At 31.5% G+C, this 17,092-nt stretch overlaps 1 protein-coding gene across 1 annotated transcript; it reads left to right on the top strand.

Moving 5' to 3' along the window:
* Positions 1 to 575: 575 nt before the first annotated feature.
* On the top strand, positions 576 to 8,632 carry LOC111704188 (adenylate cyclase type 8). Its single transcript, XM_023476342.1, has 13 exons — positions 576 to 692; positions 1,684 to 1,730; positions 2,771 to 2,858; positions 3,874 to 3,985; positions 4,143 to 4,192; positions 4,770 to 4,826; positions 5,008 to 5,077; positions 5,334 to 5,437; positions 5,863 to 5,938; positions 7,147 to 7,306; positions 7,814 to 7,892; positions 8,081 to 8,127; positions 8,444 to 8,632. Exons 1-13 carry the CDS (start codon positions 654 to 656, stop codon positions 8,538 to 8,540), a joined length of 1,026 nt encoding a protein of 341 aa, XP_023332110.1. The 5' UTR covers positions 576 to 653; the 3' UTR covers positions 8,541 to 8,632.
* Positions 8,633 to 17,092: the final 8,460 nt, after the last annotated feature.

A 17,092-nucleotide genomic window follows, 5' to 3' on the forward strand; every position in this document is an offset into this window, starting at 1 on the left:
CTGATATCCACTGTGGAAACTGATATATTCTGAACTCTTGGTCCTGATATCCACTGTGGAAACTGATATATTCTGAACTCTTGGTCCTGATATCCACTGTGGAAACTGATATATTCTGAACTCTTGGTTCTGATATCTACTGTGGAAACTGATATATTCTGAACTCTTGGTCCTGATATCTACTGTGGAAACTGATATATTCTGAACTCTTGGTCCAGATATCCACTGTGGAAACTGATAAATCTGAGTTTCAACTATCCAAGATATCCAAGAGAAATAAATTTAATCTTTCAAATGACAATAGATCCGTGTAACTTTTGAGTCAGTTATTAACAACACAAAAATTTTGACCTCAGCTTGAAAAGATATGAGGATTAGAAAATTTTGGCTTAATGCAATGATGACAATGCCTGATTTACAACCGTCGTGCCCTTAACAGCTTTGTCTGATCAAGGTTGTATTATAGATATTTATGTTTTTGTTTCTTCAAACTGTGCAATAGAGAAACTCCCAGAGAGAAACACTTAACGCTTCCAGTCCATATTCAAGATTTAAGTATTTATTTATTTCATGTTGACAATTATTTTAAGGTTGAAATAGCATCGTCCCTGGACTTCCTATGGAAGGAGCAGGCCCAGAGAGAGAACACTGAGATGGAAGAGATGAGGAGACATACTAACCAACTTCTTCAGGGATATGATATTTAGATTTTAGTTTTGTCAAATACCAACTCTAAGTTGGAGGTGTGTACTCTGTAAGTCAACGTTCGTATTTTACTAATATGGAAAAGCATTATTGTCATTCTCTAGCAACTGAATTTCTAGATATTTTGCTTCTAGCATTCATATCTGCACAGACTCGTCTATATTGTCTTTACATATAGCTATACCTTATTATTTGATTTGGTCATTTTTAGATTGGAAGAAAGAAGTTTACCTAGATAGTAGATATAGATCTTACTAAATATTTGTTTTCCTTCAATTTTCCATCATGTTCTAGGTTACATTTTAAAAGAGAAGTTTTTTTGTCGTCCCCATAACCAGCAATAAATTATCGGTATTAGAATTTCGTTGTAGACACCCTGTTCCAACACTCTGTATGTGTTTTAATTTGCAGATTGTCTAGCTTGGTTTTATATTTCGCTTTATTTATTGCAGTTATCATGAATGTTGACTCATTACAGCTGATCAGACTGTTTTAAAATCAGAAGGGAAGGGTCGGGTGGGCCAGGGTTTCTACAATTGTATTCTAAGCAAATCTAGACCTGCCAGCATCGGATAAAAATAATTATAGCATATTATCATATCATTATATTATGGTATATAATTTCTTCAAGGCGGTCTTATATAAACCCTTTTTCAGATTTTGAAATCCCATCCTTTAAGATCCATCATGGTTATCCTCTTTATATCTCTAGCCTATATATTATTGAATTACCATTACCAATACCATTAGAGCTTGATTGCAAAGAAAAACTATTTAGTTTACAAGTAACAAAGCTTAATAACCAGCTAATACTCTAATTCATATATATAGTGGAGAAAACTTTCTCTTTCTTGTATCATGGGAATAGAATTTAGAGTAACCCACACCTTCTTGAATACATTTAGATATTGCGGATATCATATTTTTCATCTTTACAAAAAAAGAAAATATTAACACTTAAAATATTTGTTTCGCTAGAATCTGCTTCCATTGCATGTTGCAAAATTCTTCCTTCAATGTGAGAGGTAAATATTATTTTGCATTGCTTAAAGGGACTGTAAAGGAAAAATGAAAGGGGTTATAGCCTATAGGATGAAACCTGGGAATCTCAGGACTTGAACGATACCTATAAGACATCTATCTGATGTTCCTGTCTCGTGAAATTGACATAAAACTGTGTCAAAATTATACCAAAACGTATATATGTTAGATATACGTCCGAATCACGTGACCAGAACTCCCTCCAATGGCAGTGCAGTATACTGGTCACCTGATACAGACGGAGACATGTGAAAATAATACCGAACTGCCATTGGTTGGAGTTCTGGTGACATGTTCTGGACGCATAAATAATATTATCAATTATATCTATTAATTCTTTTTTCTTTTTTTTATAAAATGTGAAGTTTAAAAACTTATAAATACATGTATATATATAAAATACATCTCAAAATCAAATATTAGGTTAGGGATAAGAAAGAAAAAATACAAAAATAAAGTAGCCCTGGAACATTGCATGCAGGGTTTCATCTTTAGCCAGTTCCCAGGAAGTTTTTACATCTTCTTTTTGACTTTAAGCATAGTTTTTAAGCTTAAGAATTTATCGAATGACCGAAAATAAAGATTTAAAGAATAATGCTAAACAGCATTGATTTTATTCTCCATATTATTATTTCCAAAATGACAAATTATCTAATTACATTAAATGTATTTACACATAAACTTATGTACTATTAAAATAAAAACTACAAAATTCCATTTTAAAAAATGTATTTTTTTTAAATTAAAAAATATGTCATAATGCCATATTTCTTGATAGAAAAAGCTTATAGATAATTTTTATGTTTTCACAGCTCAATTATATTCATGTTACCTACTTTTGCTAGAAATTTTATTTTTATTTAAACTTTGATAATAGATATGATAAAGAATTTTTTACTTCAAATTTAAATAGGTTTTTAACTTAAACCTTTCATTTATTAAATAAAAATATAAATTCATTAAATAATCTCCATATTATCTCTTTTCAAAGAAAAAATGAATGCTTTGATATTTAAAACTTTAGAAATTGCGAAGATCTATTTGCGGAAGGTAGACAAAATGCTGGAGTAATGTTTGCCAGTATACCTAACTTTACAGAGTTCTATTCAGAGGTAACATAACTTTACAGAGTTTTATTCAGAGGTACCATAACTTTACAGAGTTCTATTCAGAGTTAACATAACTTTACAGAGTTCTATTCAAAGTTAACATAACTTCACAGAGTTCTATTCAGAGGTAACATAACTTTACAGAGTTCTATTCAGAGGTAACATAACTTTACAGAGTTTTATTCAGAGGTAACATAACTTTAGAGTTTTATTAAGAGGTAACATAACTTTACAGAGTTCTATTCAGAGGTAACGCTAACTTTACAGAGTTTTATTCAGAGGTAACATAACTTTAGAGTTTCTATTCAGAGGTAACATAACTTTACAGAGTTCTATTCAGAGGTAACCTAACTTTACAGAGTTCTATTCAGAGGTAACATAACTTTACAGAGTTTTATTCAGAGGTACCATAATTTACAGAGTTCTATTTAGAGGTAACATAACTTTACAGAGTTCTATTCAGAGTTAACATAACTTTTACAGAGTTCTATTCAAAGTTAACATAACTTTACAGAGTTCTATTCAGAAATAACATAACTTTACAGAATTCTATTCAGAGTTAACATAACTTTACAGAGTTCTATTCAGAGGTAACCTAACTTTACAGAGTTCTATTCAGAGGTAGCATATCTTTACAGAGTTCTATTCAGAGGTAACATAACTTTACAGAGTTTTATTCAGAGGTAACATAACTTTACAGAGTTTTATTAAGAGGTAACAAGTTTGGATAAAAGTCTCAGGAAAAATTTAGTTTGAAAGTTTATTCCAATCATTTCGGTTAATTTTTTGTTTTCAATCAGATAGACATTGACGTGTTCGTTGTCACAGCATGAGAATATTTAGTATGTTTTAAAAAATTAATGCATTAGAGCATTTAAGAAAAGGAAAGATAGGAAAGGTAAAAGAACTTAATTGGATGAAATGAGAGGGTTTTACATGTTTTGGAATAAGTTCTGCACAGTAAACTCTTGTCATTGGGAAACTTCAACTTGCACTTTAACAACTACTTCTTGTCTAGGATATCAACGAGGGTGTTGAATGTATTCGACTTCTGAACGAGATAATTGTCGATTTCGACCAGATTCTAGACGACGAGAAGTTTGAAACTGTCGAGAAAATAAAAACTGTAGGTAAAGCTATTCTAAATTATTTTAAAAACCATAGAAATAAAAATAAAACTTAATATTGGATAAAAAAGATTTAAACTAAATTGTTTTGTCAAAATAATTATAACTTGGATACAATTTACATAAATCAATGAAATAGAAACAGTAATTTTGTTTTAAGGAAGTACTTATATGGCAGCTAGTGGTATTTCTCCTGCGCAGATATTGCAGGTCTAATATTTATATATCTTTTAATAATCTTAAAATTGACATTTTACTTTCTAAAAATAGAATTAATTCTTTTTGTAAGTACGACACATAGTAACACATACTCTGGTAACTGAAAGCATGCGTTTTTGAATATTCTAACAAATAGTTTATTTTCAGTAAGGTTTCCATAGTTCAATTCAAAACCATTTTGGATTATTGGAACTATTTTTCTCTCAACCTTATTATTTGGATGTATGTAAAAATATGACCAATAATTCAAACCAATATGTTCCATACTCATTTGAATTATTTTAAAAAATACTTGAAATGAACATAAAAATTTAAATGAACAAAACAAAAATAGTTCAAATGAAAACAATTAAACAACAAATTACTTCAAATGAACAAAAAAGTATTATAGATACAAAAAAATTTAAATGAACAAAAATAAGTATGTAAAAAAAATATTATTATTCTACAAGAACTTTGTTAATGAAAATATGATTTATTAGATGATAAAAATACGTTGATATTGAAACTAGAGAAATACGAAAACATTTTTCCCATTCTGACAAAATATCCATGTTTCGTTTTGTAGGACCAATTTGCGCATTTATGTGATTTGGTGGATTTTGCTACAGAGATGACGATTAAGGCAAGTCTCATTAAAAATATATTATAACAACAATAGTAACAGTAATAATGATAATAATAATAATAATAATAATAATAATAATAATAATAATAATAATAATAATAATAATAATAATAATAATAATAATAATAATAATTATAATAATAATAATAATAATAATAATAAAAATAATTATGTTTAGTTGGAGGAGATAAACAAACATTCGTTCAACAATTTTCAACTTAGAATTGGTTTGGCAGTTGGACCATTAGGTAAACTGTTAAGGGTTAATTGAGTAGAGGAAGGGCAACCTAAACAATTTCTCATCTCAGCCGAATTCGTTTCATTTTTTGTCCGAGGCACCTCGAAATCCAAGTCCTTATGCTTTTAAAGTTTCAAATGTTGTTAAAACTTTTAAACTGTTTTCTATAAAAAGTCGTTCTAGAAATACTGTAAACAATTTCTTTGGTTTATGAAATATCAAAAATAAACTTAAACGTTTCTGAAAACCTTTTATTTTTCATTTAGTGAGCGGCGTCATAGGCGCTACAAAACCGGTTTTTGATATCTGGGGAGATACAGTTAACGAGGCGAGCAGGATGGATAGTACAGGAGTACTCGGCCACATTCAGGAACCGGTTCTATCAGCTTTAAAAGATTAGAAATTTTATCATATTTTATTATTAGATATTGAATTAAAAATGTTATTTTGATTGATGATTGATTGATATTCGATTAACTAAAAGTTGATCAAAATATAATTGATTATTTGATTTTTAAAAACATATTCAATTAATTTTTTTCTTTTATAATTAGATGAAATAATGAAGGTCCTAAATAAAAATTTTTCCTTTCCTTATCCGCACTAACGTTTACAAGTTCTCGTTTTTTCTGTCTTATTGCCTGTCAATGTTTGGTGCTCATTATTAAAAGAATTATAATGAGATAAAATTTTTGGGCCTTTTTAAGAAGGATTGATATAACACAAAAATTATCCCTGTGACCTTTCTAAAATATCAACAATTAATTGATCATTAAAACTGGTTTCATTTGGTAGGCTTCTCAGAGAACAGCTCTTATTTTAGCAGACAGGGGATATGTTATAAAGGAGAGAGGAATCGTTAACGTAAAAGGTAAACTAATGTGGTTTAGATTAAAAGGTATGTTATCTTTTTGATATATTATTCATAGCTTGAAATATCAAAGGTTTTCGACCACCAGTGATTGACACTTTTGTATGAGATACATTCTGNGAAAAAACTCAATGCTTATAATAACATCACACTGTAGATAAGATCAGTGCTAGAAACTTAATTCCCTCAAAAATAAATGTTTTCTATTTTTGTACACTGTATTGTAAACAATTTATGCATAAAGCTCATGACAAAATGCCTGGATATAGAAGCGGAGGATTCACCGACATAGGGTACAACGATCTAGGGTCAAACGACAAACAGTCAAAAACGTGACAAACGTTTAAACGACAAAGGGTAAAACGACATTGGGTTAAAACGTGCAACAAACGGGCAAAATTTCATATAGACTTTTGTTGGTTAATTTAAACTATTTTTATGTTTATTAGAACTAGTAGCCGCAGCGCTCGGCCCCCTAGCCTGTACTAGCCGCAGCGCTCGCCCCCAACCTTGTCTTAACCTAACCTAGCCCTGAAATAATACATATTTTTAAGTTAGGTCTTATGTTCATTGAACCAATAGCCGCAGCACTCGGCCCAGAAATTGTCTTAACCTAACCTAACCCTGAAATAATACATAAATATTTTTTTCCCCATTTTGACCCTTTGTCGCGTTTTTGACTGTTGGTCATTTGACCCATATATATATATATATATATATCTATATGTCAGAGCAATAGCTGGTTAAATGGCTAGACAAAATTGGGTGACATGGTTTTTTTCAAAATAAATTTTTTTAAATAAACTTTTTTTCAAGATTTAATTTTTTTTATTTCCACGGGCAACGTCGAGCACTTCAGCTAGTTATAATTCCTAAAGATGATGTCATTAATAACCCTTTACTATAACTGCAATACTAATAGTCAACATGTTTCTAACAACCTTATCGAGATATATATTCCAATCTAATGATAATTGGTAAATTATTAAAAAAGAAACATTCAAACATAATAAAATATTTGCTGCAAGTATTTTATACTGGCCAAACTGCATAAAAATTCCGGCTGATTTAATGGAAAATCCATTTTTCTTTATCCGAATATCCCGAAATTTCACGAATATAACTTTTAAAACGGCAAAAATCGTAAAATAAAACCAGCCCCGCAACTTTTATTTCACCATGATATTAATAAAGATCACTTTAAACAGGAAAGGGGGAGATGAGAACATATTTTGTGCTGGGACGGCGGATATCCAGGGCGTGGCGGACAGGCCGCGGAAGTGGAACAGCCAATAATTCCCTGGCGGAGGTTGTTTACGGAATGGTTCGAGCACGGCGGAGAAGAACTATTAAACAAGATAAAGCAAAGTAAGAATTGAATATAACTAAAAGTGCCGGGTTCTCTTAAAGTAAAAAACATTATAGTGATACTCTAATAGTAATTAAAAGGCACGATTATGAAGTCTTTTTTTAATAAATGTAACTATTGCTTTCATGTCAAATATTTTAGCAAAATGGTATATTTACTATTTAGTAAATGAATCAGTTGTAGTGGTTTTGAATGACTCTATGTATCTATTAATATTAAGCTTCGACCTCAAGTTCTTTAGCGAACACCTTAGTGCGTCCAAAGTTAAAAGATTTTCCATTTATACAAATATAAATATAAATATTATATAAAAAGAAAGAACGAAAAAAAGAAAGACTTGATTTTTCTATTGCTATGTATGAGAAAGAGAAAAAAGAATTCAAATACGAAAGTTTATTATCACCAATCTCCATTCTTCATTCTCCACGCTGCACAAAGGAAGAAAACAATCTAATATCTGTATTAACTAGAAAGGAAGAAAACAATCTAATATCTGTATTAAATAGAAAGGAAGAACGAAAGGAAGAAAGAAAAGATGATTTGCAGGAAGAAATAGGGTCAGAAACTAATCTTCCTTTACCTCAGGTATTTATTCTTATTCAGGGTGATTATTGAGCATTTTCGTTTGTGCTTATCCTAAACTATAAATCTATTATAAGAGTGACTGAGATCTGATATTTGAACAGTTTTGTTTAATCCAATCAAAACAATTCTGGTGCTTCCCAAAACCATTGAAATTCTACGATTTACGACTTTACACACTTTCTGTTTAGGATGCCAACATAAAATCAAGAAACAATCCCATTAGAAGAAGCTTACGGTTAATTATTATCATTATATTGTTGCTATCAATATCTGTATTTTATGTAAAAGTTGTAGGAAGTGTTATAGTTAAATCACAAGTTTAAAAGTATCAGCCCTGAGATGGAGTTTAAAGAATTTGAGCCGCGGTTTAAATCCGCCAAAATCCGCCAAAACCCGGTTTAAATTTAGCGCCGGCTTAAATCTTGAAACATTTGATACAATTTTAAGTGGAACCAACCATATTTAAACCGCGGCTTAAATTTAAACCGCCGCTCAAATTCTTTAAATTCGGACACCGGTTTATTATCATTTGTTAATTAGTATATTTGTAGAAGACTGAATACTCTGAGAGGTGTGCGAAGCGGACCATTGACTGAACCTTCTAAATTTGAGAGTGAGCAAATGAGCAAAGCGAGTGTAGTCATCTGAATAAAATCTTGAAAAATGATGAATTGGGGCCAAAATTCTATTTATTTATATAGAAATATCCATAAACAGACAATAAAAATCTGTATGTGCAATTTCTCTGTTATGTCAATGAATGTATTTTTATGTTATTTTTATCATTTTCTCAAACTAACTGTTGGAAGACGTCTTATGTTTGTAATTTAATTGTAAACTAAAACTAATATTTTTAGTATCAGTTTTATTTTTCAAATAAAACTGTGGCCCGAGAAAAAGCCGATTTATCATTAAGAATTCAAGCACTAACGTAAATCTCAGTTAGATAGCAACTAGATCAATGTTTTTTCGGTAACAATAGCCCAAGAAAATCTTAAATTATTACATTTTAATGACATCATGCAAGAAATTATCGTTTTTCCTCTTAAAAAAATTAACAAAGTACAAAGACAGCCTTCTGTCCGATATCCGCGTTTTAGATTTTAATACGCTTTCATACGCGCCCAGGTAATGTATGAAGATTTAATATGCTTTTTCAGTGTACTTTTTTACAAAATCATGTCGTAGGTAGGAAAAATCATACATCAGATTTTATTTTTTTTTTAAATTTACTTTTTGGTCTTTTTTGTTTATTGTATTGCTTTTTTGCTCACTTTTTTCCTCAATAAAGCGAAATTAACATCAGCTGTATATTCAAATTTTGCTGTTCACTTTGTGTTGCAGAGTATTACAGAAAATCACGTATTAAAAAAAAGTAATTATAATATGATAATATGTTATGCTCTCTTGTGTTTTTATTTAAATATTTACTAACCTCAACACTTGGCCCAGAAAACTGATGCAATGCTTCGATTAACCTAAAATTTTCACAAATACTCATATTGGGCCGGATATTACCCATTGAACCTGGTGAACCTGCGCACCCCCAAAAATTGTTTAACTCCCTGAGACATCCTGCATCCTTTAAAGAGAATCTTACCTGACCTTAAAACATTGGAATTAAAGAGACTGTAAAGGAAAAATAAAATCGGGGAATAGGTTGAAACCTATAGCATTCTAGGAGTTGATCGTATAGGATTACATGTTCAAAGAAGGACCAAAACTAATCAAAAGGGGACGGTCCCAATGTCCATATGCCATATATGGGGACCTCGTATATAATTTGAAGATCAAACAAGGATATGGGGATCAAAATGGCCACTCGTTCATTAGTATGTTCATTGCTAAAGTACAACGTTTTTAACTATGTTTCACAGTCTAATTAAAGGGAGTGTTCGCGAAAAATGAAAGGGGGTATAGGCTTAATGCGATAAAAAGCGCTTTTGATCGCTACTAATCTTTTTTCTAGCTGTTGCGTCTATAAGGAGAAAAATGTTAAAAACGACTAATACCGAAGAACGTAGTGTCCATACAAATTTAGAAAGATGCAACATATGACTTAGACCGTAAAAAATCTATTTAATTTCAAACAAATCATTCAGATATTTCAACCTATAGTCATCGATTATCTTTCGCCACATTTGTATATAGTTGACTTTTTATAATATGTTTTGATTTTATTTTTTAAAATAATATTTAGCTTACAACTTGTTTTCGAACATTCCTGGAAAATATTAAAATGTCGTCTTCATTACCAAAAATCCTCGAAACAGGAATAAATGTTTTTATAAGTAACTCTCAGACCATAACATACCCTTTAAAATCTATCAGATTAACAAACAATGACAAAATCTCTTTAGAAGGAAACCTTAATTGAAAATTATCAGTTTTAAGCTAGAAATATATGGATATCTCTTTTATCCTTGATCTGACAAGGAGTATCTAAAACTGTGCAGACAGTCCCTTTAAGTAATGATATGACGGACAGTCCCTTTAAGTAATGATATGACGGACAGTCCCTTTAAGTAATGATATGACGGCAATGGACAGTTCTGTGTTCTATATCAGTAAATGTCCGTTTCCTAAATAGTATGCTATGTAGGACAGCATATATTCAGTTTCAATAAATTCAAATATACTGACCAAGAAACCAATAAGTAATTCAGAAAGAATGTTATTATTTTGTATTAATAACTACTTCATTGCAGAAAATTAAATAACACATAGTTTTTAGTTTAATTACAATAAAAAACTGATTCCTCAACCTTATATCTTTACAACTTGATGACGTAAACCTTTGATATTTCTTAATTTTAATTTGTATAGCTATAAATTAGTCAAAGTTCAAGATTTCAAAAATACAGGGATTGGAAAATTAACGTTTGAGGCAAGTACTCAGTTTTTTAGATATGTTACAAAATTCAGAAAAAATATAAAAAATGGAAAAAGAAAAGAATAAAATTTATTGCGATTGCAAATTATTAAAATACTTTTTTAATTAGAAGAAAGAATAAAAATGACAATAATTACAGCTTTCTGGTTTTCACTGTATGCTTAAGTACTTGTTGCGCTAATTTGGAGCCTGTTCTTGGTTTCTATTGGAATTTAAAAGGAACGGTATCTGCTGTATCATTTTTGTACACTTGATGTATGTGCTGCATATCTTACATATCCAATCTCTTTGTAACACTGAGATGTAGAATATTTGGGCCGGCTTTATCTTCTCTAAATCTGTCATTAGTTTTTAACCCCTCTGAGAGATTTGAACATGTCTAGAGCGAGAAATTTGATTTGGGAAAAATTTCAAGTTCTCAATATTTATCCAAATAAACTGAACTAAAATAAAATTATATATTTCAACAGTGGAGATATTCTATTTAGTATAACCAAATGAGTCTCCAAACCCAAACAAGACTAAAATGAACATATACTGGGCTAAAAGTTACTTTTCTTGGCTCTTAGAAAAAAGCATGGCTCCCTTAAACTACTAAGCCGTCTCTAAGACCAAACAACATCAAAACAGCCAACCAGGCATCCAACCAAACAACTATCAAGTCAAACAGCAAATCAACCACCCATCAAAATGACCAAGAAACCAACCAAAATTCCAAACATCTAACCAATTCTAACTGAACCTTACTCTTCTCTTCCTAACCAAACCTTACTATTCTCCTCCTAATCAAACCTTACTCTTCTCTTCCTAACCAAACCTTACTCTTCTCCTGCTAATCGAACCTTACTCTTTACCTCCTAACTGAACCTTACTCTTCAGTTTTCTCTTCTACTCCAGGTACTAATTACAGGAGTAGAAGAGAAAATTAAACCTAGTTATGCTCCTGAACCTAGTTTTGCTCCTAGGAAACCAAAGAAACAAGGAGAAACCAGGAGAGAAACAAGGATAAACCAAGAGCAACCAAGAGAACCAGTACAAACTAGGATAAACTAGGAGAACCCAAAAGGAAACAAAAAGGAAACAAAAAAAAAACAAGAAACCAGCAGAAACCAGGAAAAACCGGGAGAAACCAGAAAAAACCGGAAGAAGCCAGGAGAAGCCAGGAGAAACCAAAGAAACTAGGAGAAACCAGGAGAGAAACTAGGAGAAACCAGGAGAAACTAGGAGAAACTAAGAGAAACCATGAGAAACCATGAGAGAAACTAGGAGAAACGAAGAAAAACCATGAGAAACCATAAGAGAAACTATGAGAAACTATGAGAAACCATGAGAAACCATCAGAGAAAGTAGGAGAAACGAAGAGAAACCATGAGAAATCATGAGAGAAACTATGAGAAACTATGAGAAACGATGAGAGAAACTATGAGAAACTATAAAAAACAATGAGAAACCATGAGAAACCATGAGAGAAAGTAGGAGAAACGAAGAGAAACCATGAGAAACCATGAGAAAAGGTGGGGGAAACGAAGAGAGACCATGAGAAACCATGAGAGAAACTATAAGAAACTATGAGAAACCATAAAAAACCATGAGAAACCATGAGAAACCATGAGAGAAAGTAGGAGAAACTATGAGAAACCATGAAAACCATGAAAAACCATGAGAGAAAGTAGGAGAAACGAAGAGAAACCATGAGAAACCATGAGAGAAAGTAGGAAAAACGAAGAGAAACCATGAGAAACCATGAGAGAAACTATGAGAAACTATGATAAACAATGAGAAACCATGAGAAACCATGAGAAATTATGAGAGAAAGTAGGAGAAACAAAGAGAAACCATGAGAGAAACTGTGAGAAACTATGAGAAACCATGAAAAACAATGACAAGAAACCATGAGAAACCATGTGAGAAACTATGAGAAACTATGAGAAACCATGAGAAACCATGAGAGAAACTAAACAAAAATATGAGAAACCATGAGAAACCATTAGAGAATGTAGGAGAAACGAAGAGAAACCATGAGACGCCATGAGAGAAACTATAAGAAACTATGGGAAGCCATGAGAAACCATGAGAGAAAGTACGAGAAACGAAGAAAAACCATGAGAAACCATGCGAAACCATGAGATAAACTATTAGAAACTATGAGAAACCATGACAAATCATGAAAAACCATGAGAGAAAGTAGGAGAAACAAAGAGAAACCATGTTAAACCATGAGAGAAACTATGAGAAACTACGTGAAACCATGAGAAACCATGAGAGAAACTATGAGAAACAAAGAGAAACCATGAGAAACTATGAGAAACCATGAGAAGCCATGAGAAACCATGAGAGAAACGAAGAGAAACCAATAGAAACCATGAGAAACCATAAGAAACCATGAGAACCCATGAGAAACCATGAGAAACCATGAGAGAAACGAATAGAACCATAAGAAACCATAAGAATCCATGAGAGAAACTATGAGAAACTATGAGAAACCATGAGAAACCATGAGAGAAACTATGAGACACTATGAGAAACTATGAGAAACCATGAGAAACATTGAGAAATCATGAGAGAAAGTAGGAGAAACGAAGATAACCATGAGTGAAACTATGAGAAACTATGAGAAACCATGAGAAACCATGAGAAACCATGAGAGAAAGTAGGAGAAACGAAGAGAAACCATGAGAAACCATGAGAAACTATGAGAGAAAGTAGAAGAAACAAAGAGAAACCATGAAAGAAACCATGAGAAACTATGAGAAACGAAAAACCCTGAGAAACCATGATAGAAAGTAGGAGAAACGATGAGAAACCATGAGAGAAAGTAGAAGAAACGAAGATAACCATGAGTGAAACTATGAGAAACTATGAGAAGCCATGAGAAACCATGAGAGAAAGAAGGAGAAACGAAGAGAAACCATGAGAAACCATGAGAGAAAGTAGAAGAAACGTAGAGAAACCATGAAAAGCTATGAGAAACCATAAGAGAAAGCAGGAGAAACGATGAGAAACCATGAGAGAAAGTAGGAGAAACGATGAGAAACCATGAGAGAAACTATGAAAAGCCATGAGAAACCATGAGAGAAAGTAGGAGAAACGAAGAGAAACGATGAGAAACCATGAGAGAAACTATGAGAAACCATGAGAAACCTCATCTTCTTCATCTCTTGCCAAAACTGGCCCTTTCTAAGGGTTTTCTTAAAAGCGTCAAAAATGATTTTTGACCAGAAAAATAAAGTATTTCTTACATCTTGTTTTACAACTGATGAGGAAATATTTGTGGTCTGAAATCAATCTGAAAAGCACAGTGAAAAGCAATGCTTCCTAATTCTTAGCTCTTTCAGTCATAATTTAACTGGAAAGTTAATATTTTCTCAAAAAGAGTGAGTAAGGCATAAAATTAGATCTTTTCTTTTTGCTTTTGATGCTTACAAATGTTGTTTTTGATGCTTTCAAATTACACTTTTGATGCTTTACTACACGGTCAAAGCATCCAAAGTGTTGAAATTGAAAGACTTGAGAATGGAGAGGGTACACTGAACGTTTCAGCCTGAAGCGCGGCAAAGAATACAATTTGATGCCAGGCCCGGGGTTCAAAAATCGATTCACCGACATAAGGTGAAACGACATAGGGTCAAACGACAAATGGCCAAAAAGCAACAAAAGGTAAAACGACAAAAGGTTAAACGGCATAGGGTAAAAAATTATGACAAACGGCAAAATTTCATGTAGACTGTTTTTGGTTAATTTGAACTACTTTTCTGTTCATTAGAACTAGTAGCGCAGCGCTTGGCCCCATAGACTGTCCTAGCCGCAGCGCTTGGCCAAAATACTGTCTTAACCTAACCTAAAAAATGTAGGGGCATCATTTAAATATATAATATAAAATAATTTTCCCGCCAAAATATTTCCCCCCCCCCCAAAAAAAAAATATCTGATTTTTAAAATCATATTTATTCTGATCTTTAATAATTTAGTAAGTTTTCTTTAGAAGATTTCCTCTCCGTTTTATATTTTAAAAAAAAAATCATGAGAGGTTGCGCGAATTGTTTCTTTTTTGAAATGGTCTTCATTTAGCCAATCTCCGGTCCACAATTGTAATCTCTCTGGTCTGAAAAAAGGCAAAATAGATCCACAAAAAGCTAGGTCTAATTTAGGTCGTGAAAAAATGAACGCAAAAATAAACATGTCCCCATTGATAGTGTAAATGCGAAAGTATGAGACCCATAAGAGTTCTATCTGATGTTCCTGTCTCGAGAAATTGATAGAAAAATGTGTCAAATTTATACGAAAATCTATAAATATAAAATGTTGTATAAAAATGGTAGGTTTAAACAGATCATTTTCAGCAAATACGCAATCAATCTGAAGACGAAGATATCCCAGAGGAGCTCCTATCATACTTTGAAATTTATAATTTTTCATTTGTTTTGGATATAATTGATAATATAATAAGTACATCCATATTACGTCACCAGAACTCCCACCAATGGCAGTGCAGACGGAGAAACGTACATGTGTATTGTAACACTTTGCACAGGAAATAAATCGTAAATACAGGGCCTCATTTAACCTAAATTATCAGCTATTATTAATTGAAATTATCTAATTCTAAATCCGTCTATAAAACATTAAAGTTTTATCAACTTAAATATTTGAAGTATAACAAAAAAGTATAATAAAGCAACTAGAAAAAAATCTTAATAGGAAAAAAGGGAAGGGAAATGGCGCTGGTCTTGCAAAAGAAAGCCAGTCGCACTTCTTTGCAGACGAGTTCGGTATTCCACACGCAACTCTTGCTACAGACACACAACATGACTACAGTCAAGGAAAGTGCAGAACAATGTGGTCTTCTCAGTTCTACTTTATTATTTTGTTAAATCCCGAACAACACACAAAGCTTGATTAAAATCTGTTTTTTTTCTTTTCTGCGTTAAAATCTGTATACCCTTTAAATATATTCTCTTTATACCCTTCAAATATTCTCTTTATACCCATTAAATATATTCTCTTCATACCCTTCAAATATTCTCTTTATACCCATCAAATATTCTTTTTATACTCTTCAAATATTCTCTTTATACCCTTTAAATATATTCTCTTTATACCCTTCAAATATTCTCTTTATACCCTTCAAATATTCTCTTTATGCCCTTCAAATATATTCTCTTTATACCCTTCAAATATTCTCTTTATACCCTTTAAATATATTCTCTTTATACCCATCAAATATTCTCTTTATACCCTTAAAATATTCTCTTTATACCCTTTAAACATATTCTCTTTATACCCTTCAAATATTCTCTTTTTACCCTTCAAATATTCTCTTTATATCCTTCAAATATTCTCTTTATACCCTTTAAATATATTCTCTTTATACCCTTCAAATATTCTCTTTATACCCTTCAAATATTCTCTTTGTATCTTCTTTATCCTTCTCAATAAATTCTCAATAATCACCAAAAATTTCATTGAATTCTTAAAATTTGACACTTATGTGATCTTTTTCCTTCTCATTTATAGGTCCTGGGGGGGGGGCAATTTGTATTTTTTCTTACATAACTTTAAAAATATTGGTCTGAGACTGTTAAAATTTTCAGACTTTTCCTAAATACTCATAGTCCTCCTTTTAAGCCTAAAACCGCGGACTTAAACACCTACTACTTAAGCCTTCAAGCACACTGCCTGAATGCGTACATTTTGAAAACTTTTTTGCATTCAAAGAAAAACTCTTAAAGAATGACGACTCTGAGTTCAAATTAATTATTTTGCCTAAAATAAAGGGATTTAATTGCTTATTTAACGATTTTACAAAGAAAGAAACAACCTTGTAGTTTACAGTTTCATGAATATATAAATTCAGATTCATAAATTCGCTTCAGTCGTCTCTTTAGTCTCATCATAACTGAATATTACAAATTTAAAATAGCTTGTAATCATTTAAATAATGTTTATTGGTTTAAAAAAAGTGTAAGTTTATTAAACTTGGTTCTCAAATTTTCATTAGCAATTTTTGGATTTTTTTTTGTTTAACAAAGTGTCTCAAACGGACCTAGTTAAGTAACAAATGACTATTTTCCCAAATTTTATTCTTTTACTTATAGTGTTGACTTAGATATATATGATATAAAATATATATAAAATACATACATTACAATTTTTTATCAAACAATTACCAATACACAAATGTGCACTCCTAGACATGTATAAAGCACAAATGCCAAGATTCTTATGTACTGGATATACCTACAGTACACGCCTTCGGTTCGGTTTTACTTACACACACTCTTTTGGTACAGACACACAAACACACATG

Source organism: Eurytemora carolleeae, unplaced genomic scaffold, assembly GCF_000591075.1.
Source record: "Eurytemora carolleeae unplaced genomic scaffold, Eaff_2.0 scaffold383, whole genome shotgun sequence".
NCBI classification, from domain to species: domain Eukaryota; kingdom Metazoa; phylum Arthropoda; class Copepoda; order Calanoida; family Temoridae; genus Eurytemora; species Eurytemora carolleeae.